This window comes from Cryptotermes secundus, unplaced genomic scaffold (assembly GCF_002891405.2).
Source record: "Cryptotermes secundus unplaced genomic scaffold, Csec_1.0 scaffold979, whole genome shotgun sequence".
Classification (NCBI taxonomy): domain Eukaryota; kingdom Metazoa; phylum Arthropoda; class Insecta; order Blattodea; family Kalotermitidae; genus Cryptotermes; species Cryptotermes secundus.
The window spans coordinates 976,536-1,003,999 of record NW_019736411.1 but is presented as its reverse complement, the minus strand read 5'-3'; the positions used below and the strand labels follow the sequence as shown (position 1 = coordinate 1,003,999).

The following is a 27,464-nucleotide window of genomic DNA, read 5'->3' as shown; positions in this document are numbered from 1 at the left end:
TTACGAATAAAATGTTGTACGGATTTTTCAGTGTTACATTCCCCTTTCATTTCTTCCTCTTAGATTTGACGACCACTATAATATTCGGCGGTCAGTTTACGTTATTTTGTCATATATTCAAGACAAAATCCGTAAGGCTTCTTCGGTTCAGTGATTGTGTTGTAGACAATCCATCCTTCCGTGATGACCACATATACCTATTGATTTCCGTGAGCGATTATGCAATCTGTTATTCTCTGAACATTCTCCGCGTGACTTTCTCTTCCGTGCGAAGTTATTCCTTGTCATGGAAAGAACTACAATATTCCTAAGCTTTGAGACATAACTTGTCAGTACGTAACTCAAAAACACTGACCATAATTTTTATTACATTTCCTTTTTCCATCGTAAAGAGCACCTTTCTCTGCAGCACATCATGACCGCTCAGGAGAGAGCTTATCTTGTGTACACAGGCAGGTGATACAGGGTCGGTGTGCGGGGTATATTGACTGAGGTTTACCTCGATGTTGCTTCGGCCTACAAAGCTGATTCCGGTGTAGTACCACAGAATAGGACACAGTTGGCTGTTGTAGTGACATAATGATTAGTAATTAGTACTCCTGAGGTCCTATGTTCGAATATCGAAGCGGGTGGTTTAATCACTCAACCGTGACGTTTCGCCGCACTGCTAATGCTGACGAGAATTTATGTTGACATTAGTTACTAAACATTGATCTGGCTCAGGATAGGGACCAGTGGAGGGCTCTTGTGAACACCCCAATCAAACTTCAGGTTCCATATATATTGAGTAGCGGCACAACTGGCGGCTTCTCAAGAAGGGCTCAGCTCCATGGAGTTAGTTCTTGACTACACGTAAACGTGGAGCGAAAGGATGAAAATAAACGCACAAAGAGGAGGTCATATCTGCCAGCTTAACTGTTCGTCCGTCCCGCCGTCCACATATTGCATTTCTGAAACTACTTGATATATTTTGATTGTATATCCATTGGGGCCACATTAAAGATTGTCACGTGGATTAAAACTTTGTTCATATGAATCCAATATAGCGCATACTTTATATGAAGCGAAAAATAAATGTATTAATTTTCTTTGAATATACTTCATTGACAAAAATTTGTTCATGATATAAAAATATAGACCTCATTATGCTCTATGAAAATTTCTCACACATTTATTGATATTATGGATGTTAACGTAATACAAAGAAAAAATATTTTTCGAATATATGCAATTTACAAAGTGATTAATTTTGAAATGTTATACTTGTATTTTCATAATTGAATATAAAGGCCATTGCTATAACAAACGTATCAAACATAGCATCTAGAAAGTATGCAGTACTGCCCTCCAAAGTTAGGTCATTAGTTCCAATATGCAGGTTCTACTCAAATATATGTTTTCTGTATATATAAGATACCACACTAGATAATTTCAATTCTGTGAGCTAAATTGGTACGTCATTAAGTGAAACCCTCCACACATCCATAAGAGTTCCATAGCAGGTATTTTAAAGTGTGCGAATATATTCAAGTACATTCCGAGAGCATACATATTTTGGCATATAGTCCCGGTGCTAGGTAATGCCCGCAACATACATTCACTCAGCAATACAGTAACGGTGTTTTCTGTTGGTCCGTGTCTAGGGGTTACAAGCGAGGCAGAGTTTAGTGGGTTAAGTTGGGGCTCGACTAGCGCAGACCTCGAATCTGAGACAGTAAAATTTGGTCACGAGTCCCGCTGGACTCGGACCTGAGAATGACCGCGCTTGCGAGGTCAAGCAGCAATTGTAAACGGCAGACCCATCATCTCGTCAGAGAGGAAGTTATATAAGGACTATAACTGCAAGTGTTCATTTGGAAAATAAAATTACTGGTCGTGAGTCTCTAGGGGCTTGTCTGCAAACCGAAATAATTTGCAGTAAACCGCTAGCCGTGAAGTAGTTCTGACTCCCACTTACTCTAGGATAAGTTGACTAAGCTGCCGATGTAGCATAAGATTCGTAAGATAGGCATGATCTGCTTTGCAAAGCCTGTACTGATAGAGGACTTCTACATAGCGCAAAAGGAAGAATTTTCAATAACATGTCATATCTGCGATATGTACACTTAATGAAAGGCCAAGCATATTCATAAGAGACAAACCAATCTTCTACTCAGAGACGGTATTACATAAGGACTATGATCGCAACTGTTCAGTTCAAAGAAATAAAAGTCTGATCGTGAGTCTCAAGGGGCTTGACGCCAAAACGAACTGATTGGCGGTAAACTGCCAGTCGCGAAGTAAATCTGGCTTTGACTTTGACTTTTGGATATGTGCCAGACTGTAAGGACGTAAGCAGAGGACAGTATTAGGAACCATTATCAGGAGACGACTACAAGAGACATGGAAGACTATGTATGCTGTAGTTATAGTGATCTGCAGAGTGTGTATAACAGCGACGCTGTTACTTTAAGCGTAATCTCGAGTCAGTGGCCAATAAATCGGGTGACCAATCGAAACCCCGTCTATAGTCACTCAATCATGTGACAATATTGTGTATTGCGTAGAATCAATTGTAAGTGACTTTCTGATTAGGGTGTTTCGCGGACGAGTTGAATCTATAACCAATAACCGACATGACGCTGCAAAGAGCCTAATTTCTGTTAAGAGTTACGCAATTCGGATACTGTCTGAGAAATCATATTTTAAATCCCTCCAAGCGAAAACACCTTGAAATATGTCATGGGCATCTCTCCTCGGAGGATGATGATGTATGGATGAAGTAGCTTTCGGGACGGAGTTTGGGTCTAAAAAAGAAAATTTATGTCTTACATAGCCACGAGAAGAATAGATCTAATTTTGTTACGAAATAGTAGTACAAATTAAACAATGATCACATTTTGATAAACAATTAATGATATGTAAGTAACGGGAAACTCTGAATGAATAATTATATTTATCATAGGTTATTTAATGATGTTTACAGTAGCGTTGAGAATGAATATTGATGAATTGATTGAATGCTAGAAGTAGTCTAAGTTTCAGTGCAGATTGGCTTGAACTGAATAGATCTAATTTCACTTCGAGAGAGAATACCATTATTGGAGAGCTAAAAGTGAAGTGCCTGCCAGTAAGAAGACACCATCCACATTGTTAACGGCTCAGAGATGTCCCATAAATCTCCACTCCATAGTGTGAGAGTAAACTTAAACCACGATAAATATCTCTTGCTAGTTAACTTACAAAATATAAATATCACCGTATAGTTTGGTGTAGGGGCGACGATCGAACGTTATATTTGCAAAGTACCCGGTTCGTTTTACGGTCAGGTTACCTGCAGTACTTGCTTTGATTTCTGGCGGATTTCTTCACTTCGTCTAGGTTAATCTCAGTACAACAGCGCCCCCTAAAATTCCTGCCCATCTTCCCATATAATTCGGTGCTGTATAACCAAAATAGTTGATAAGTAATGTTGGTAAATAACATACGAGTAGGAAAGAATTTGAAAGGTGGCGGTTGTCGCTTGTTTCGAGGTACTATCTCAGCATCTGAATCAGTATCTGAGGAAATTCAGGAAAATAATTTAAAACGTTGGACAGTACAGCATGCAGCCCAACCGAAATTGAAACTGAATACTTTGCACACAAACTTACTATTACACGAAACTAGTAAACTGTAGTATTTTCAAATAGAAGAAGACCAAACTTGTCTAGCTGTCGGTCGGGTGAATTGGTGCTGGACTTAGCCAGCAGATTCGTTCCTGGATCCGAGTTCCGCGGTACTCATGACCATATTTAACTGTCCCACGACGACCCGCTCTTTTCAGTAGGTATCATCTGAGCATATTTCATACAGGTGACTTGAATTGAGGAGAAAAACTTTGGGAAATAAAGGAACAATTAAGCGAGTACGTTCTATTTTGTTACACTTCAATATAAATTCGTAGTACGAAACATATTGTGACATGTCAACGCATTGCCAGACAACGGCTTGATAAATGCACTTCCGCGTAGGCGGTGACGTCACACAATACAGCAGCAGTGTTTTCTCTTTGTCCGTGCAGCTTAGGCACGCTCAATGACGTCACACCCCAACAGAGGTTAGCTATCACGTGACTCGTCTTTTGTGTGTGATCTTATATAGAACTACGTTTTCTGCGTTGTCCGTGTCGCGGCTACATAAGGCGAGCCCACTTGCGGTTGAGAGTCTTAGTATAGTTCCAAGGTTCCAGGGTGATTGAAAAAGAAATGGCAAGAAGACTTCATAGCGATTCGAATTTCTAGTTTCTGCGTTGAAATACGTTGCCACGAAACGACTAGTGAAGACGGAGAATCCTAGTGCTTCTGAAACGGTGAACTGTAAATTGTCTAAATCAGCCATAGAGCTGCATTATTTCCAATTAAGAGAAATTATAACCGAAGCGTCAACAAATCCAAACATTCAAACTAGAACCCGTTATTTTCTTCACACCTACCTCCCTACACGTGACAATATATTCATACTTCATGCTAATGAAGAAATATATTTCAATGTGCAATATATTTTTATGTTCTCTTCGACAACTTATTTAATTACTTTGTAGTGGAAATCATATTAAATTCAAGTAAGCTACTGGCAGTTTTACACATGTGAGAAGGAAAGAGTCGGAAGCCTCCCTCGTAACTTATAGTTCTGGAGCCATTTCGTGAAAGAAAGTAATTATGTTTTCAAGCCCTGTCTCTTGGAGAGGGTTTGAGCATGCAGCGAGTGAAATGACAGGCAGACAGATGGAAAACAATTTGCCACTCTCTCCCTAGAAACGACGTTATCACTTACTTCGGATTGTGAACAGCCAATTTCATTTCAATCTTCACGTTATAAATAACTTAGCTTTCGATATAACAAATGGTTCTCCCTTGCCTCTGAGAATAAGAAATATTTAACCAATTAATTCCAAAGTTCAGGTCTTTGAAAATTTATACATACCTAGTCCCTAAGCTGATCAAACATGTTTTGCTTTTACCGTGTTCACAAGAATCCGCTAGTATATCAGTTTCTGAACCAACACAATTCAGCGAGGTCTTTCAAAATATTTCTTTAAGACTTTTTTTTAATAACTTCTAGTTCTATCAGCTGATTCTTCAATCATTGTAATATTTAGAAACACAGCAACCGACACGACTTCCTGTGAAATATGGTATTGTCACGTATTCGGATTTCGTTCGACTAATAAGACGGGTTTTGGATTTCATGATCGAATTTTTTGGATATTTACAAAACTGGTTACAACAGTTCACAAATCACTATCTGACACACCGTTATCTTCTTCCAACTGGACACTCCATTGGAACTGTTCTGACTTCCAAATGAAATCCGTTGTACTCCTTCAATTCTGATCTGAACTACGACTCACTGTGCCCTCTTATAAATACTTAGCACAGACCCTGAGTAAAACACCGTCTTCCGATGTCAATAATGTGTATTTATTGGTCCGTTATCTAGCAATGGATGTCCTATTGTTGAGAGCCTACACTTCGGGAATATGTTTACCGAGCCGTTGCCTAGCAATGGACATATGTGTCACATTATTAAAGTATGGATTAAAAGCTGACAGGTGTTAAAAATGAAAGAGCTAAAAACCACTGATATAGCAGTAGGCAATTGTACCGAACTTTGGTGCGGCTCAAATCAACCTATTTCATCAAAATACAATTTCCCACATTACTTACGACATTGCCCTCAGACCTATTTCTCAATCTTCTAAGTTACTAGTTTTCAACAGGTTTATATAAGAATTTTGCAGTTATATACCATTTTCCTCACCTTGGTCACATCTCCCACACATTGCAAATTCCTTGGTTGAATTAGGTACCTAATAATATAATGGACCTACATCCAGACTCAAGTTTACCGAGACGCAGCTAACACCCTTTAAATCATATTTTATATTAATTATAAAAATTACATTAATGATGGAGTGGAGTAACTCCATAGCAGAGAGCCTTCCTTGATAAGTACCTAAAGCGCTGGTAAATATCCAGCTTATATTGGAGTGTACTATAGTCTGAACAGTGACGATAATCAATGTATGCCCTAAATAACAGACCTACTGATCTGTCCGTCTGACAGGTCTTCTTTCAAGCGGTGGAAGAGAATTGTAAGTGAATACATGTTCCTCTTGGAGGGATAATTCTGGAAAAGAAATATGCTAGTCTTGTTATTACGTTCATGGATTCGATTACAAACGAGTTTCTTTGCCTGTTTATTTTCCACATAAGAAAAGCGTCGGGACATTGATGATAATAAATATATTTTCATGGTAACCATGGTAACGAAACGGGTTCTATAGGCCAAAAGAACGTGTGACTCTAGAAATCTGGAGACGTTACAACACGAACAACAAAATATTCTTCTTCAAACGGCAGTTGAGATTCTTATGGAGAGAAGAAGAATATTTAAAAAGGAAAGAGGAAAGGAAGAAGGAAGAAAGAATAATGAAAGAAAGAGAAGGAAAGAAGTCATGGAGCCACAGCCTAGTGCTCATTGTTCTTCTATCAAATTCAGTATTTTTGTCCAAACATAGCTCCATTTCCAGAAATTTAAAACTTATTAAGGTTAGGTATTCTTAACAAAGTTAGATTTTAACAAATTCACGATAAATTTAATCGAAATTTACTTGAATAGTAGTATAATTACCACGCCACTGTATATTAACAAGTTAAGAAAAATTAAATAAAATTATGATATTTGCGCGCCACTGAAATGCTAGCCTGACACTCTTACTAGATAAGAAAGAATCATTGTATCTGCTCGTGCCAGATAACGTAAAATATTTTCACACCTACAGCAAACATTTCTTGTTTTGAAGCGATAACAGGAAATCAACTCAGGCTTAAAATCTCCCAGGGATTCCAATGCCTGTAACGCAAGTCTGGGAAGAGCGCACAGTACTTTAATGAGCTTGAAGTATCGGAGCGTGTATGCGCCCCGTAGCAATCCACTTTGCACCTTCCCACGGGATCGAACATAGGCAAGGTCACTGTTGTAATTACGAGCACAAACTAAATTGTCTTGATTTTGTTTTATACAAGCGAGGAAATCTGCAAAGGGAAGACTGGATTTTGTGGTAGACGTCTTTGGGTTCCTGGAAATTTATGTCCAACCTCGAAAGATTTTAGAGTGCGTGGCTTTTATTGCTTCATCTATATTTATGAGTTTGAACCCACGGAATGAGCGTCGCCGTAAGTGACGGGAAATGAGTATTCCAGTCGGCGAGATACAAATGATTTTGGGCTACAATTTAACTAATTAATCAAACGATAATTTTGTAGTGAAAGAAACAACACAGATCACCATATTGACGGTAAACAATAACTTCATAAACATGAAGAATGCCGTCTTCTGGAATGTGGAGCCGTGTAGATCATGTGTGAACCGACGTTTCGGAGGAACGTATCGCCTCCATCTTCAGGGTAGAAAAATCCGCGAGCTAGGAACCAGCGAGAGCGTGCAGTCTGAAGACTGCTGCCACTTGCTCACTCTGGTTCCTCCTCGCGGATTACGTTTACGTGAACGGACTTTGCCTCACTTATCAGGATAAACTCTGCTAAATAAAACAGCTACCGCTCTCTCTCGTGGGGAAGATCAGTCGTTGTTACGTGATCTTTTGGACGAGGGAGTGCAGTACTTCCTGTCATAATGTGCTGAAGGTTTGAAAATATTGGAGCGCCAGTCCATCAACGGGAACTTGCCGACTAATCCTCACTAATGAAAAGGTAGAAGCGATTTTTAGATGATCAATAAGGGATTAGTTAGTTCGGAAGTACAAGGCAAAACTCCCCAGTTTCGTGAAGTCCTTTCTTTCATGGTAATGCACTAAATTCATAAAGGGATTAGATATGCTTTCCATATTCAAAGATGCACACGGTTGCGTAGTTGGTTGATGCACTATGCTACAAGTCGGAAGGTCGCGGGTTCAAGTCCCGATGAGGTCATTGGATTCTTTCAATTGACCTAATCCTTCCAGGCGCATCATGGCCTTGGGATCGACTCAGCCTCTAACAGAAATAAGTACTAGGAATATTCTTGAGGTTAAAGGGCGGCCTGCGCGTAGGGCTGACAACCTTGCCGCCATCTATGAACCGATTGTCTAGAAAATGTGGGAACCTCAACATCTCATAACCCTATGGGCCTCCACGGCCTGCTACAGGGATACCTTTATCTTACTTACTTCCATAGTCAATTTTAAAATTCTGCATTATGGAAAATATGAAATTGGATAAGTTTATTTACACGTATTTTAGGTTTCAAGAGTACATAATTAACCATGAATCGATTCTGTTCTTCCCCCTTAAGACAGTAGATGTTTTTTATACAAAGTTGAGGCATGGAAAAATACTGTCTTCTGAGCTGTAGCTCCGTGTATCCGGGCTTCTACAGGACTACACGGCGTTACATTCCATAAGATAACGATCTTCATAGTCACCACCATGCTATGGAAAGTGTAGCATATACAATTATCGCACATTATTTTCATACTTAGAAAGGATCGCTTGTGAATTAAAATTCCCTTGACTGAAAAAGAATTGTGGCAAATGAAATTTTACCCAGTCCAAAGTACAACCTTTTGGGGGGAACTACTTTCCATCCTGAATATGAAGGAGCAAATCACTCTGGGAAACTGATGAAAATATATACAATTACATGATTTCATATTCCAGAGGGCAGCCTAGGCTTTCACAGTAGTAAAGACCTCAGATAGAGAACTTCGCCATGCTTATACATCCTCAAAACAGGTTACATTTCTTACTTTTAAAAATCTTAAAGATTATGGGCGACATTTAATAATCTTACATATACATGCAAGAATGAATATTTATTCTCGAAAGTTGAATTGAATCCATCTGCTTTTATTTTTTAATTCGCTTAGTGGGGGGTGGATTCCAACTGGGTCCACTCGGCAGGGCGGCCACTTATTAGCCTGCCGCGGGTGATTATGATGATGGAAAATTTGGTGGAATAAAGATTGGCAGGTGAACCAAAGTACTCAGAGAAAACTCGCCCCAGCGCTACTTGGTCCACCACAAATCCCACTTGACCAGACCCGGGATCGGCACCCATCTGCTTATGTAAGATCCAAGTAAGCCTCTAAATCATAATTTTTTGAGAGGTCGATATTCAAATTCCGTTAAGCTTGATGTCCGTACTTAGTTCGTTAATTGGCTAGTAGACAGCTACACTGATTTTTAATCTGAAGGTACAAAAGTCACTTATTCACTTCATTAAAAATTTAGAGACAGAGGAACATCCAGAATTACTGGATTTTTGGACTTTATCCATTGTGCCATTTTCTAGAAAATAGAAAACACAGTGTTTCGGAAACTGGATCTGTTTCCATCCTCAGAGTTTACCTCCATCTCTGAACCAGTAATTGAAGTTAGCTCTTTCTAAGGGACCCAGCTGAGTATGTCTTCTCCCTCTCACCTGAGGACGGATCAGATCCAATTTCCGAAACGTTGCGTTTTCTAGTTTCTAGAATACCGGATGACGGACAAAGTCCAGAAACTTCTTGAGTCTGAATGTTATACACCGTCGTAGAACCAATTAGAATCTTCAGAGGAACAGGCTGAAAAGAGAGAGAGGATCAAAAACGAAGCGCGAAAGATTGTGCTGAGGAGAATATTTACATGTAAGAGATGAATTTTTAAGGAAGAAGAGAATATTTTATGTAAAGGAGCTTCTGAACTTAGTCGGACCATGTAGCATGCATTGGCTAAGCAATCAATATATTCCGTATTTGGCTGGTGAATGCGATTCAGAGACTAAAACATGGATTAAAATTATTAAAATGGAGAATTAGAGGAACAGGATCTGAGAAATTTAAGTGGATTCAATTTATAAAATTCATCGTTATAAACAGGGCTTTTATGGCGACTGTGATGAATTTCACAGTTCTGCAAAACAGGAATCTTTTAAACAGCTGGCCAAATAGGTTCTTACCAAACGCGTTGAAGACGAAAGCTAATTAAACAACGGGGGGACGGAATATTTCTGTGCATTAATGGCTAATTCTAGCGAAGGAGAAATAACTGGTACGAAAGGGTAACTATTCTGAATCTTGGCCCAACCTTTTCTTCGGCACATCCTAAGAGGTCGTCAGAGAACCTTCAGTAGTATCTGGACTATGATAAAAGGAGTACATGAAGAGTTTGCGAGGTACTTACCCATGAAGTAGTGAATGAAACCCTGCCGATTACTCCTGTACACCAGCACCACACCCTGAGGATCTACGTGGGTGATATACATGGAGGGGCTCTTCATCTTGGGGTAAGTGAAACGCATCTGCAAATGGATGTTGTCTACATTTTGCAGGAAGTCAGAGAAATATCGCCCAGTTGCTTTGATCGTCAGATCGTAACTGAAAGAATATTTATGGATAAGTAAAATTATTTAATAATAATTTGTGACAGTTTATTTCATGGGGATGCAATGCACCCTTCATACATAAGATCATCATACGTCGCTGCTGGCGTCCTGTGTACATAACATTGGCTGCTGTCCACATGAGGTTGTCTGGTTGTCAGACATCTTGTATATATAAGATTCTTTGGTTGCTTGGCGATGTCTGTACGTAAGATTAGTTGTCTGGTTTCCTGTATAGACAAGAATATGTGACTGCTAATCGTCCTGCATACATGATACTGAATGACTGTCAGGCGCCCTTTATATATGCCATTGTCTGGTTTTTAACATTCTGTACGAATAATTATTTTCTTGGTTACAATTATACTGTACACTTGAGACTGTCTGATATCCAGATATCTTTATGCATGAGATTTTTTGCTTGGCGCCCTGTAGACATAAGATTCATTGGCTGTCAATCATTCTGATTATAAGAAAATGTCTGGTTACCAGTCATCAGGTTTCCAGTCGTTCTGTGTCTACTATATTTTATTGTTGCCAATCGCCCTGTTATATAAATTATTATTTGGTTGCCAGGCATCCTATATGCATAAGATTTTCTAGTTTCCAAGGCTTTCCGTGTACATGAAACTACTCCGGAGAACGTGCTTACTAACGTTTAGAATTAATAAAGAGGGCATATAGAGTTATTCAGTTATTTCACAATGTGTGCAAAGCGAATGCAAAAATAAATCCGCTAGTCCTTCTATCCGCAGATTTCATTTTAGAAATTACAGAATATATCTCGTTTAAATTTTTTATGGAAAGTTTTAGACCGAAAGTTATTAATCGATTTGGATTTGGTTATTCTCGGTTGGAATAAGATGCAAATTAAATTTAGTAGATTGAGTGAGAAACTGTTCTTGGTAAAGAAGTCTATACGTATGAGAAGGTATACATGTTGAAGTTACTAAGCTATTCATCTACCAATTTAAGTATACCTAACAATAATATGCTTTTACTTTCACAGTTTACTTACATAATTTTGATTTTACAATTTATGATTTCAATTTGCTTCTGATTCTATCTTTAATATAAGATTGTGTTGAAGAGTGCTATTTTCTGGGATATGACACCATGTAGTTTGTGAATACATTACTGGAATTTCCGGAAAACATTGATGTATTTTACCAGATTACGCAACATTACATCCCAAAAGATGTTACCCTTTATATTTATCGACTAGAGAATCTGCTCATTGAAATTTGGGCTACTGAGTAAGCATGTAAATAAATAGATAACTAAATAATTGTACTGAATTATCATTGTCATTATAATTCTCACAGATCACGTGTGCTCTAATTATAGAGTGGCCTGATATTTTTCCGTACCCAAAGTTGCTAAAGAAGCGCACGAAGCAGCGACCAAAGAACTGCATGAAATGATCTGTGGTTGCGCCTTCTCCTGTGACATTTGCACAAGCTGCCGCGAGGCTCGTCATCACGTGGTCGGGATAGATGTGGTGTGTGTTGAACACGGCGAACTTGCAGTCCGCCTGCTCTCTCACTTGCTGCCATACTTCTTCACCGTACTCCAGCTGCAACAGCGTAAAACGGAACTCAGGTTAGACTTTTCTAGGGGCAGGTGCAGACGGAGCGTCATTGCTCTGCCCATATGCGATTAATTAAGGGAATTACGGGATTGGAGCGTCAGAAAAATTCCGACATTCGTAATAGGTAAAAGGTGAATAACATAACGGAAGGCATAAAATTATATCAAAAGTGCTCGTCAGAGCTCCTGGGAAGGATAGTCAGAAGCCACTTGCTCAAACTAGATTTTTAATCTCATCCTCGGTTACGACTGGTTGCTGGAAGACCCAGGAAAACATGGAAAGAACGAGAACACCTTGCCCTTTAAAGGAACAGGTCTTGAGGCCTAACCCTTCTTTACGTTCACGAAGAAGAAGAAGAAATAAGGAGATAACTTTATTCAATTAGAAATCCAGCTTTATGTAACAATAATTCTACATTTTAAGTCTCAGGTAAAAAGAATTTTACCTATACTACGGCCTTATGTTATTAGCATACATAATTTTTTTTTCAAAGAAGGAAATTGTGGGAAATATTTCTCATGATTACTTTCTTCTTGCATTTTTAAAAAATCTATGCATATTTTATGTGATATTCTAAGCACCCTGTACATTTATGAATGGGCGAATGGAAATAAGATGGGAAGGAAAGGATTTAGGTGGTTTGGATCGGAGGATGATAGAACCTCCTCAGGATCGTCCAATGGCGACCTTTGGCATTAGCGATACTGAAATACTGTACTGAGATACAGCAAGTGGTTACTAATGCAGAGGGCTGCAGGTTATACGAGTAGGCCTGATGTCAGTCTTGCTTTTCGACTGGTGCTAATTCGGCACAGTATGTTGGGGTGACTCCTGAGGTTCAGATATACATCTTTAATTTTAGTGAACTCACAAAATGTGGATATATGTTTCGGGTAATCAAGTACGTATAGAGGAATTGAGAAGAAGGAGGAGTTGTCATGATTGGCTCTCATGAGATGAGCTTCTGGACTGATAGCAAACAGGGTGACATCCTATATATATATACAGAATGTGAATAAAATAATGGAAACACTCAGAAACTGAGGAATAGAGTTTGTTTGCGTTGGTTACATTGAAAGAACTGCAGTTTTGAATGCTCTTCTTCCGTTTGTTTACACTCTGTAGTGCTCGTGTAAGTGCATTAGTGCTTGTGCTGAGTGACAGTCGATTTGAAGGGATCGGAAAATACGAGACTTGTTCGGTTTTGAAAGAGGACAGATTGTTGGCGCCCGTTTAGCTGGAGCATCTGTGTTAAAACCTGCCATATAATTAGGTGCATCGAGAGCGATAATTTTTAAGCTTATGTAGGCATATAAGAACCACAGGAAGGCAGGATCAACGAAGAAGATCAGTGAGCGAAAATCTACATTGACAGAAAGAGATCATCGTACAACGAGAAATATTGTTTCGAGAAATCACAGGACTACTGCAGCACAGGTGACAGCAGAACAGAATATTCATTCTGAGGATACCGTTTCCAGAAAAACTGCCGGAAGTGAACTCCACAAATCCAGTATCCACGGTAGGGCTGTAATTGCTAAACCTCTGATTACTGAAAGTGCTGCTCAGATGCGTAAACGATGATGTCACGACCATAAAACCTGGACATCAGAAACTGGGAACGCGCCTGTGTTATGGTCAGATAAGCCGTCCTTTACACAGTTTCCTACATCAGGAAGAGTTCATGTTTGGAGGAAATATAAGGAAAGCTAAAACCCAGAATTCCTGGTTCCAACAGTGAAACACGGGGGAGATTCTGTGATGGTTGGGGAAGCAATATCCCGGTACGATATTTTCCCGTTACTGCCCTTCATGTCCAAGTTATTACAGGGGAGTACGTGGACAGGTTGGATAATCAGGTGCATCCCGTGATCCACACGTTATTTCCGAACAGCGACACAGTTTTCCAAGACGGCAATATCCACCTTCACACAACTGGAACTATTCACTCATGGTTTGAATAGCATGAGGGTGAACTTCAATATCCTTCCTTGCCAACACAATCACCAGATCTGAACATCATTGAACCATTCTCGTTATCTCTTGAGACTAGAACAAGGAACAGATTCCCACCTCCAACATCCCTAAAGCAATTTGAAGAAGTTCTTCAAGAATAATGGTATAAAATTCCGCTAGAAACTGTTCGAAACTTGTACGAGTCTATTCCAAAGAGGACTGCGGTTGTATTGAAGGCAGAGATGTTTCAGCACCATACGAATATTAATAAAGAAATGATTAACGTATCTGCAGTGTTTCCATTAGTTTGCTTCACTGTTCCATGTGTGTATAAACCGGGTTACTTTTACTCTCTCCGTCTACCGACTCCCATTTTCAAGGTGATTATATCTTTCAAATCTCTTGATTGGATAGTTTTGTCTATTTCGTCAATTTCGCCTGGGATCTCTACGTCATCTCTTCTTTCCTACTGGTTTCATTTCAGCAGTCCCATATGCCTTGCATTATTCAATAGTGTCCATATCACTGAATATATATTATGTTTAAATTCAACGCAGCAATATTTGTGTTATTTATTTATTAAAACTGCAGTTTGGTAATAGTATGTGAGAAATTTGCAGTACCTGAAGATGGCCAATTTTAAGTCGAAATATGTAGTGCGTGCTGTATAAATAAATAAATAATACAAATATTATTGCGTTAATGGTAAAATTATATATGTTCATTTTATATACGCAACAGGATGCAATCCTTAAAAATGTCCATATTACGCTAATTGCTTTTAATCTACATATTATTTCAATTCCTTCAGTCTACAATACACATGAATTGGTAAATATCCCTTCCTATTCTTCTATAGCCTGGACACAAGCATACTTCTCTGAAAGTTACTTTTAAGGACAATTATTTATATACTCCTACATTATGTTTATTAACTTCTTAGACCACCGGTATGTATTATTTGCACATTTTTGCCTGAGAAGCTTATAAAAATGGCCATACTGTGTTTCTGTCATAGCACTATATACTTCTGAGTCGGCTAAGCACCTAACTTACATCCCATCACTACTGATGTCACGGAAAGTGGCGCAATTTATTCGTAAATAGCGCCTTTGTTCCCAGAGTGTGAGCTGGAAAGCGAGATTGTCAAAGCAACAAAGATTCTGGTCACTTGTTACAGAAACTTGATTAATAAGAACGTTAAATTTACACTCGTATAAATACAATGTATGTATTTATATGTATCGTATGTATGCATATAGGTCTGTGTATATATGCACTTAAACCATTACGTAGGTATGCACGTTTAAATGTATTGCCTGTGTGTGTTAAGATATTATGTAATCCCATATATCTGAATAAGTTTAACATAATTATTAATTTAAAACTCCAGTCGTCCATGTAACATGGGAAGGAGAGTTAACCGTAAATGATGAATCGGAAAAGGTTTGGAAAGAGAGACCTTGGAATTACTGGGATTTTGGACTTTATCCGTCTTTCGGTATTCTAAAACTAACGAACACAACGGTTCAGAAACTGGATGCGTTTCCATCCTCAGGTGTGAACATAAGCAGATCCGGTTTCTGAAATATTGAGTTCTTTGATGTTCTTTAGAATACCGGATGATGGAACAAGTCTAAAGAAAACGAGTAATTCAGAGAGAAACTTTTAGAACCAGAGGGGCCTTGGTCTATTTTAAGTTACTATCGAAATATTCGCCTAGACGGACTGAGGAATGTCACGAAAACCCTCGGGACAGCTGGCCTCTGGGACGAGGTTTGAAGCCCGGATCTCCGCAACACGGTATACGAGTAGAAGTAGTCAACATTCGACCACAAAGTTTGAAGCTACAAATATCATCATCGCGATAGTCTACTAGGAATTGTGGGTGATGGTATTTAATACGATATATTGAATGTAGTGTTCATGTTCAGTCTGTAAACGTTGCTGTTTTGCGGACAATACACAGTAATGCCAGATCATAATGTAGTGAGTGCCCGTTCGGAGATCAGCAGTTGCACTTTAAGGAATAACCTTTGATCTTTCCAATCTGGTAGCTGATGACGTCCAATTACAGTGTTTCCAATGCAGCGTCCTTTCTCTGGCCTGCCTGCTCAAATCCCAGCTGCTGTACTGTCTCCTTCCACAGCCTTAACATCCACTGCCACGCACTTCCTTACCATTATAACGCTTCCAGCGGAATGCAGCCCTTTCTCATAAATCACACGCTATGACTACAATATTAACATCAAAAAGTATATAACATTATTAAGTCTCCGTGTTTAGAATATCCCATATGCAAGGGAAAGCTCATAAGTTCCCCTTTTGTTATTGTAGTTCCGTCGACAAACTTGTTTTTGCAGATACATTAAAGATTATTTACTAATTACTACACGTTTCGGCCATATTGGATATCCTCAGGTATATAACTGTTATTTTACTATTTTCCTCTTCGTCTCCTACTCCTCCCTGTAACACACGGTAGCGTAGTTGGTTGAGGTACTATGCTACAATCAGGAAGGTCGCGGGTTCGGATCCAGGTGACGTGGATTTTTTCAACTTACCTAATCCTTCCAGCCGCACTATGGCCCTGGGGTCGACTAAACCTCTAACAGAAATGAGTACCAGGAATCTTCCTGGGGGGTAAAGGGCGGCAGGCGCGTAAGGCTGACAAACTTACCGCCATCTGTGAGCCGACTCTCTGGAGAGAATGTGGGAACCTCGACGTCTCACAACCTTATGGGCCTTCACGAACTGTTACAGGGATAGCTTTGTCCTCCCCACACTCTCCTGTGGTTACACAGTGGGAGTGATTGTTCAGGATTTTAGTTTTTATGTTTGTGTTATGTCTCTTTTATATAAAAATATATTAGGATTAAAATTAAAATTAAAGGTTAAAATACGGAAAGGTGTATTATGGTGTCATGTCTCTTGTATCTCGTTTTTCTCAGCGTTCCTGCTGATGATTATCTTGGATATGAACGTATCCTTAACATGTGTGTCATAGATTTATCGTTTGGGGGGGGGGGGGTATATGGCTGTTTTTCTTAACTTGTAATGATATTCCAGTTGTGTGTTTTAGTGTTCTGTGTGTATTTGACATATCACCGTCCTTTATTTTTCCCCTTCCTGTTGCCAGACCTGAAATATGTGTTTTCGTTAGTGTTGTGTATGTGTTATAGAGTGTTATAGAATTTTTTTATTCTCGAGCGTTATTTTTACCTTGCATAGAGAGTGTTATACTTTTACGAGCGTTGTGTGTAAGTGGAACTATAGGTGTTTGTGTCTGGGTCCCTCACATAATATGACGCCAGAAAAAAATATTTTTAAATCTCCTTGTATTCAGTTCAGGTTTAACAATTTGATTACCTCCATATATTATGAAATTTGTCGTACCTAAATCTCTGTTTCTATCTTCTTCAATATTAAGGGGAGGCAAGAACCAACTGATTTGTTGTTAGATATCTTCTGCTGCCAACATTTAGCTTTTTTCTACTTCTCATAATGTACCGCTGCTGCAGAAAATTATGAAAATTAAAATTAATTCAAACTTCAACTTCACAGTAAAAACTGATAAGAAAATTTTCTATCAATTCTTTCATATAATGTGTCAGTTCAGTTTATGAACAAACAATTATAAAACAGGCAGGTCTGTCGTTGTGCGCAGTTTCAGCCAATACTGTGACACGTCCGCTCAAAGCCAGAACTGTGGAGCCAGAAGAGACTGTCGTTGCCATGAAACGGCTCGGTAAACAAGCTTCCGCGGCAACATACGTACGCTACTGCAAAAGAACTGTTGAAGGCGGTGTTTTCTATGTGGTCCCTGCCGAGGCTATATACGGGGAACCAGTAGGCGCCCCACATCAACAGCATATTCATAACAAACAAACAAATTTTCTCGATAGAGACGAGGTTACATAAGGACAATTACCGCAAGGGTTCAGTTGCACAATATCTCTGGTCGTGAGTCGTAAGGGGCTTCACGCCAAGACGAACTGATTGGCGGTCAACAGCCTGTCGTAAATTAACTTAGACTTTGACAGATGGTTAAGCCAGTGTAGAGGCGGGTTCGAATACCTTCACCATAGCCCTGCTAGTTGTAGGAGACGACGAAGGAAAACTCAGTGCCTGGGAGTGTAACCGGACCTCCCTGTCACCGGGGGATATAAACGCGGGACCTGACCCTCCAGGTTGGAGGAGTCTCGAATCTGAAGAAAGGAAAATATGTCATGAGTCTCGCGGGGCTCTGACCCGAGAATGACTACACTGCGAAGGCTAACAGCAATTGTAAAGGACAGACCCATCCTCTCGTCAAAGAGGATGGTAGATAATGACTATGACTGAAAGGGCTGAGTTCAAAAATTTGATAGTCATGAGTTTCAAGAGGCTTGGTGAGAAGACGAACTTATCGGCGGTGAACCTCCAGTCGTAAAGTAATTCTGATTCTGACCGTAACTCTGATTCCCCTCATGAACAAACCACAACTGTCTGACAGTAACAAAATCTTGCCTTGGGTCCGAGATGAGGCTTGACACCAAGACAGACAGGCCAACTGACAGTCGGTCGTAACATAACTTTGTCTTTGACTAGTTAGAGGAAGTCTTGTGGAACTCGCGTACTGTTTAACACCGGTCCGCGAGTTGCACATGGCTTTCCTACACGTAGTATGGCGTATTTATGATTACAAAAGGAATCTGTGCTAAAAATAAGCAAAGATATTATAAAATCACGAAAATGCAAATGTTCGCAACATCGGAGAAGCTTGAACTTGGCGGCAGTCAAGGGTAGGGCATTTCAAGTGACTAGGCAGCCGTTGTAACATGGGTTGCATGAATTAGGGCATAACCTATTGAAACAAGCATAGACTGCCAGAGACCTTGTGTATTGTATATGCATATATACTAGTCACATGTAAAATTTAAATAGTATGTATCCACAAGGAAAGGGACTCCTGACAACTGACTGAGTATGTAGAATGCCGACGTTTAAAATTGCAAATATAGATGCCATGTACTACCGATTACAACCGCGGTAAATGACATACCCGCCTTCTCGTCAGGGAGGGCACCCCACACCAACAAAACCGCAATTGTCTGGCAGTAACACAAATCTGTTCTTGGGTCCAGGGGGCTTGACTGACTGGCCGACTGACCGTCGGTCGTAACGTGACCCTGACTTTGACTTTGACTTTGACTTTGGTTAGTTCTGAGTCAGGAGTGCATGTCTGCGATAGCGCGTGATAACCAGTGGTGGCCAGACGCGGCCAAGAGTTCATGGCCAGGAGTTGCGGCCAAGAGGAGTTCTCAAGCAATCGGTTGGCGATAAGTGCGTGAACATAGTACTGAGGAATCTACAACATTGAGAACAGTTACCATGCAACAGCTGGTGAAAACAACAGGCAGAAGTCTTAGTATGTGCTGTAGTGAATTGTAGAGTGCTTGAATTAGCGATAGCGCTATAATTATTTATAGTTATTCTTTGTAAGAATCCAGTTAATCCAATTTCCAATCCAAACGCCATGTCTAGTCACTAATATGCGACAAAACAAACCTTCAATATCCGAGAGATATCCATCATAACAGTAGCAATTGGTTCGTGAATGATTTGTAATTTCTCTGCCCTTATGCTCCGAGTCATAAAAATGTACAGAAAAGTGAGGCTAAAGTCCTAGGCATGTTCATTTCCGGCTTTGGATGAAAATAAGTGGTCATCAATCTTCACACTCGGCCGCTTTAATCAGGGGAAAGGGGTCCAGTTAGGCATTGAATGGGAGGCTGTGTAGGAGCCAACCTGGACTCGATCGCATAAACATGGGTCAAAAGAGGCCCTAATTTTGTGATTTTATTCGAAAGCTAAATTAAATAGTCTGTACTGAGAATCTTAAAAGAGGCAAACTTTGGACCTTTCGTGTAGTGTAAATGTATTTTTGTGGTGTAACGTACACGAGGGGTGAAGAAATTGAATTGCTCCCGACCCAAGGTTCGCAATCGATTTCGGTAATGGTAACTTCAGTATCTTCGCTTTTAGGCGCCAGAAATTCATTTACCTTCCAGGCAGAACAAGCTCTCGGGGATTATTGAGTTTCTCAGCCCCTTCATGTGAAGCCAGGATGAACAACACAGAGTATATAAGCAAAAATAACTCAGTGATAAAAATCACGAGGCATCCTTTTTTAATTTCTGCCAACATTGCTTACTTTTCCGTTGTTTTCTCAGTTCCCCGTATTTGGATATTTGAAGAGTGCTTAGATAAATGAGTGCCATATATATGCCACCTATTCCTTTTATATAGAATGAAAGTATAAATATTTTAAAATGGAATAAGTAATTATGGAAAACTTAAAAAGGGAGGAGAGGCAAGAAATCTTGCATTCAAAGGGAATTAGTCTTCTATTTATTACCGTAAAGAACATTTAAGAGCAACATTTCGTGCCCTGACGTTAGTGACACATCAGTACATTTGTACTCATGTATAACTCACTCGCTCACTGATTGAGCTGAGCCCTTCTTGTGTCATTACTGAGTCAGATCAATCCAATCCATACTATTCCATCTTATCTCTCTAAGATCCATTTTAATATTGTTCACCCACCTACGCCTCGGTATTTCCAGTGGTCTCTTTCCATCTGGATTTCCCACCAATATCCTATATGAATTTCTCTTCTCCCTAATTTGTGCTATATGCCCTGCCCACATCATTCTCCTGACTTGATAATTCTAATTATACTTGGAGAAGAGTATAATTTATGAAGCTCCTCATTATGTAGCTTTCTCCAACCTCCTCTCACTTCATCTCTCTTCAGTCCAAATATTCTCCTCAACACCCTGTTCTCAAACACCCCCAGTCTATGTTCCTCCCTTAATGCCAGAGACCAAGTTTCACGCCCATACAAAACCATAGGCAAAATTATACTTTTATATATTTTAATTTTTGCCGGTCACGGTAGCCGAGCGGTCTTGGGCTTGCAATGTCTTCGCTGGCTCAGAAGCCGGCTCGTGGGTTCAAATCTTACTCAGGGCGTGGATGTTTAGTGTTTGTGTGTATGTGTGCGCGCGTGTTTCTATGTTTGTGTACAGGTAGAGGCCTTTAGACGAACTGATCACCAGCCCAAGGAATATTACCGAATGTCGAGCATCTAGTAAACAGAAGTGAAACAGAGAATTTCATGGAGGTAGGACAAGGCTCAAATTGGGGGCTGTAGCGGCAAGAGGAAGAAATATTTAAATTTTTATGTTTTTCGACATCAGACAAGAAGATAAAAGGTTCTGGAGTGAATTGTAGCATGCATTACCCGAGTTCAATCTCCTCTTAATTTCCTTCTGAATCAAGTTTTGATTTGTTATAGTCGTTCCGAAACATCTGAACTGCACCACGTTTTCAAAATATCTGTTACATAACTTTATGTTATGATTTTGCCCTACATTCTGGTGACGAGACAAAAACATACACTTAGTTTTCTCTGTGTTTACTTCTTGACCAACCTCCTTACTTGCGTCAATTAAAATTTGTGTTTTCCTTTATGGTATATATATTATCACCCAGTAGATATACATTCCCCCTCGTTGGTGTCTCCACCTTATCGTGGTGAGGGGGTTTGAGTATGCCAAGGACCCTGAGAGTTGGAAGAGGCTGTGGACCTGTCGTCTGACAGATTACTCACGAATGAAGATATACATTATCAACATAAAACAACAGTTGCTGTGTCCCATTTAATTTCAGTCCAATCTCATTTCCTGGACGTTCATAATGGCATATTCTGAAATATATTTGTAAAGGAGTGGCGATAAACATCCTCTTCTTTTAGACCATTCTGGGTAGGGAAATTATCGGGCAAATGTTTACCTATACGGACTTTACTATACGTTTCTTTTAAACACATTCTAATCAGCCTAACTAGTCTCATGGGTATCAGAATATTGTACAATACTTCCCACCTAACTGAATCATAGGCTTTCTTGAAGTCTACAAATAGCTGATATACACTCTCATTGTACTCCCATTGTTCCTCCCGTATCTGATGAATGCAGACGATCTGATCAGTAGTTGATCTGTTACGTCGAAACACACACTGATTATCCCCAATTATGTCATCTATGTATGGACTTAACCTTGAGAGAAGAAATTCGGTTAAAATTTTATATGAAATTAATAGCAGTGATATTCCAAGATAATTATTACAGTAGGTTTCATCATCCTTCTTGCGAACTGGTACAATAATAGACTCCTTCCACTGATCAGGAAACTTTTCCTTATGACAAATAGAAGTAACTGGAAGTACCAGTACCATGTTCGGTGGGTCCCGTGTCACCATGGCATGGCGCGTCCTCAGGTTGCCGATGGAGGAGGCGCCCTCCAGGTATGGAGGGAAGCTGTGAATATATTGAATAAGCAGTCGCGGACAATCGACAAGGGGTGACCCTCCAGCTTAGGCGTCTGGCGTGTCTAACATCGAGCCTTTTAAGAAAGGTTCAAGAAGTCTGGGACCTGTACTTATATATATAATATGATACAAACCTCATTAAGTAATGCAGCTTATATTTGTAATATGTTTCGATATGGTGTATGTTTAAGGAAATAAGTGGAAACTGACATAATTTTAGCCGATATCATAGAGCAACCAGAATATAAAAGAAGAAGGCAATTGCAGTGTGGGAGTTCCACATAAGACAGAGAGATATACTGCAAAATAATATCAGCGAGATTATATACACGTACTTGTTCATATGAAGTAAGTGCTTCCTAGTTGTCCCACTACAGTGTTTCAGAAATAATCATCAAAGACAATGAGACATGTAAAACCTTAAGGAATATATTTAGGTAATATGCAGAGAGTATAGGCCTGCTTATTCCAAATGGGAGTATTATAAATTATACGAAATAAGATATATAGTTTTAATATTTGGAGAGTGTCACGTTAAATATTATGCTTGATGTTGTATGGATAGTTTAATTAATTAATTTAATAATTCCAAGTGAAATTATTTTCTCAAAAGATTCAGTCTTTCGTGAATGTTGCTGTAATGCCAATCCTGGTTTACGACAACCAAAGCTAATTTAACAACACTTCAGAACTGCAATATTTCAAATTATGGAATTGTGCTTCATGTTGTTACTAACGAGTCTGAAATTGAGCTGAAAATAAATTTAACCAGTGCGAAATTTCGCCTTGCTTTTGTACTGTCGTCACTGACACCTGCATCTGATAATCCTTTTGTTACCCTTTCGAAACTTTATTTTACAGTTCTATGCACGAAAACTATATTAGAGGGGGTATATATTAGTGTTAGTTCCCTTTGGAATACTGAGGTTAGGTTTGTTTCATAACCAATTTAATTACATTCTTCGACTGAATAGGTTTTTGATGTCGGAAGGTAAGTGTGAATTGTGAGCTGCATATGACTCGGAAGAAGGCGGTCGTGGCCAGTTTTAAACCCTTTCGCAGAAATTTTAAGAAGGAGCTGCGGGATACCATCAGAATCCTGTCAGAATGGCAGGTTGGCTATCAGGCTCGATGATGGAAATTGAATAAATCTAACATTGAAATGATATCTTGGGTAGGGATAGTGCAGTCGGCATGGTGGCTGGCTACGGGCTGGACGGCCGAGCGTTCAGATTTCGAATTCCGGTAGGGGTAAATCTTTCCCACTCCTTGTCTTCCAGACCATTTCTCAGACCCACTAGCCTCCTACTCAACAGATGCCTGGGACATTTTCCCCGGGGGTAAAGCGGTCGGGCAGTGAAGCTGAACACACTCCAACTAGTGCCGAGGTCAAGAATAAGTGGATGTATACATCCACTCCCCCATAATCCTTCATGGCACATTGTTAATTAGTTAAGCACAGAAATAACATTACCTTCTAATGAGCTCTAATGACATAATACATGTATTTATCGTCCGTCAATATTGCAACACTTGTTTATTCACTACTTAATTTTAATTTAATTTAACATTATACACTTTGACACTACATGTGTATAATGTTAAACTAAAATTAAAATTAAATATTGAATAAACAAGTGTTGCAATATTGACGGATGATAAATACACGGACGTTAAATTAAACAATTGTAACATGATGCTGAAATACAGAATTATAAAGACGTAATACACTTTAAAAAATCCTTACAAATTCAATCAATGATTGCTTGGGGCACCGATAATCCTGTTTATAGACGCTTGTGTTCTAAAAGTCAAGAGGATCATGTACTCATCTTAGTAGTAATTATCAAGGAACAACTTCAAAGCTCATAGCACAATCTGTCATCACGTTTACACGTGAGGGGATTATTAATTGGAGCCATATTTGGTACTGGAAACATAAAAGGCTCAATCAGTCTGCACTTGGCTTCTGCACAACATTGACATGAAGGTTATCTGTCCAAGAACAATGAGTACTTAGAGCAGTGCGTGCGGAGGAGAAGGTCAAACAAAACGAACAGCACCATCATGTGCGTTCTTGGGAGGAGTTCCGCATTGTCTTGCGTAATAAGTCGCTGATCGATACAATCTATTAGAATGTATACTAAAATATTTTCGAGCGAACAGCCGTGTCAATGTTGAGTTCAAAATCAACATTACAGAGACCTCCAACTCTAAGGCCGACATCTGCAATAGTGATGGACATGGAGATCTCCGAAAAGCTGATTTTTAATCAATATTGACAGGGCTGATCGCCCTTAAAGATTTTGGTATATATGTACGTCTTGAAAGCTTCAGATTTTACAGTTAAGCATATCTTTGTTTGCTATCCATTAAGCGCTTAATAATCGTATATCGTATCTGTGTGTTCGCTCTTATTTTCCACCTAAGGATTTTAAATGTGCCTTTTTACAGATATCATGCAATTTTTACTTCTTGGCTCTATTTAACATCATTAAGTGGGATTTGTGATGGAGAAAATGGCGCTGGGGAAGGTTTTCTCCAAGTACTTCGTTTTCCCCTGCCAATCTTCATTCCACCAAATTCTCCATCAACATAATCACTCGGGGCAGGCTAAAATAGGCCAATCAGTGGCCACCGTGCCGAGTGGACCCAGTTTTACTCCACCCCCCACTAAGCGAATCAAAAAGAATTGTAGACCCCGTTATCCTACTCCCTAGCATGAAAGAATTTAGAATACAGTTTTCTCACGTGAAATTTACAGTTACATTATTATTTTTAGGCATATATTTCCGACTTAAATGTACACGTAATTTATTGTCTAGTTCTGTCATCTTCTCCGCTACATGTTTCGGTCGCATAGGGCTATTATTAGATGTTGTCTATCTTGGTAAAATTGTTGCACCGCATGTCAAAATTACGTATCGCTTGTAAACGCGCTGTGGCCTATTTAAGTCAATTTAACTTTTAATTAGAATTAATTAACATCTTTATGTTTTTCATTGTCGTCGTCGTACGTTCATTTAAAAGATATTTGCTTGAGAATGTTTCTCATTTTTTAATTTAAGTTACATTTAAAGACGAAAGGAGATACAGAAATTAAGATAAGATTTTTCAGCATGTGAATAAAATTTACTACTGGATGATAATATAGATATAATAAAGGCTCAGGTGACAGAAGAACTGACTATTCATCTCGAAAACCCCGTTTTCACAAAAACTGTCCGACGTGAGCTTCACATCCACTGTAGGGCTGCAATTGCTAAACCTTTAATTACCAAAAAAATTGCTCAGATGCGAAAACGGTGGTGTCAAACCATAAAACCTGGAATTAAGACCATCGGAAACATGCGTGTGATGTGGTTAGAAAAGTCGTCCATTATGCTGTTCCTCACATCAGGCAGATTTACGTTTTGAGAACACACAAGGAATCCTACAGTCCGCAATACCTGGTTCCAGCAGTAAAACATGGGGGAGGTTCTGTGACGGTTAAGGCAACAATATCCAGGTATGGTATTCTATTGGTTCCATTATTACCCTTCGTGGCCGGATTACTGCAAGAGAGTACGTGAACAGGTTGGGTAATCAGGTGCATTCCATGATCCAGACGTTATTTCCGAACAGTCATGCAGTTTTCCAAGACGACAGTGCTCCCATCCACACAGCTGGAACTGTTAAGTCATGATTTGGAGAGCATATGAAGGTGAACTTCAACACCTTCCATGGCCAGCACAATAACCAGAACATTACTGAATTATTCTGGTCAGTTCTGGAGACTAGATTGAGGAACATATTCCCACCTCTAACATCTCTAAAGCAGGTTGAAAATGTTCTTCAGGAATAATGGGTAAAATTCCCCTAGAGACTGTTCAAAACTTGTACGAGTCCATTCTAAGGAGGGCTGTGGCTGTACTGCAGGCAAAAGATGGCCCAGCACCATATTAATAAAGAAATTCGTGAGCATTTGGAATACTTCAATTATTTTTTTCCAACCCCTGAATTTATTTTAATCAGGCCTTACAGTAAACTCTCCTACGGCCTGTGTTTAAGCTTACAGATGAAGAGCCTGATACTGATCCCTGTGAAATAGTTGATTTTAGCACTGAATAGACCTCAGATCTTGGTTAAACTTTTCTAATTATTTTCTTAATGAAACCAGAAACGGATACTGAATCTGTCGTATTTCTACTCCTGCCTCCCTTTTCGTTAGTGCCACGAAATTAGGAAATCCTAAAAAATAAGCCTTATAATACTATCCTTCAGTTTATCACAGGACATAATTTTAACTGAATAGAGAAGACGCTTGGCGTTTCAGACTTTCATTTCAGGTTTACAAAGCACTAGACATCATAACTTCAGGTTATTACAGCGGTGACTAAGAAGAGTTTACTCTTACGGAATATAACGTCTTATAGTAAGCAGGGCACGGCTTGCTCCCTGCTTCCTGCCGATTTCTTTCTTGGCTTACTCTTTCAACCTGATGATGGAGCCGATATATCCCTCCGAACATAGATTGGCTTTTACCAGGCTACACAGCATTGTATTGCAGAATATAGTACTCTTAATTTACATAAATAAGTTTCGTTTTGCACTTTTTTAAAATTAGCAATTCTGATACGCAAATTTCACTTCTGTTAAGGGCCTAGAGCCTTCAAGTGATAAGCTGTATACGTCTGTCCGTACCATTATAATTATATTGCGTCAAATGCATTAAAATGTGACTTTTAGAGCCATACGAATTCGAGTTTCTAAGTTAGGTTTAAGTTACGCTCATTCTGTGATGCTGCCAACTGCTTCTAAGTGATATGCTGCCATAAGGAAATGGGAGCCGGTCCACGATCTTTAAGGTTTGTATGTGTTTCAAATGTTCGAACATTGGGATCATGGGTTCGAATTCCGCTTAGAGTATGAATGTATACCCTCTTTGAACCATGTTGTGTAGTGTATCGAATGTCTAAAGGGATTCATAGTTTCAGATTTGGTTTTTAATCGAAACAGACCAATGCTAATTTTTGATAGGCTTTTGTGAGGAAGAAATGAAAGACACCGTCCAGTGGAAGTATTACGCAACGCTTTTAGTGATGAGTACATCTCATGAGTACATTTGCCCGATTTGTTTTCCATGTCACGCAAGTGTTCAGGGACGGGTTGCTTCTA

At 39.4% G+C, this 27,464-nt stretch overlaps 1 protein-coding gene across 1 annotated transcript in view; it reads right to left on the bottom strand.

Annotated features, from left to right (window-relative positions):
- Positions 1-27,464, bottom strand: part of LOC111869937 (soluble guanylate cyclase 89Db) — an 84,676-nt gene that overhangs the window by 50,709 nt on the left and 6,503 nt on the right. Inside the window, exons 2-3 of the mRNA XM_023861831.2 lie at positions 11,751-11,956; positions 10,182-10,375 (exon numbers count right to left, since the gene is read on the bottom strand). Coding sequence (XP_023717599.2) covers positions 10,182-10,375; positions 11,751-11,956 — 400 coding nt within the window. The remainder of the gene's footprint in view (positions 1-10,181; positions 10,376-11,750; positions 11,957-27,464) is intronic.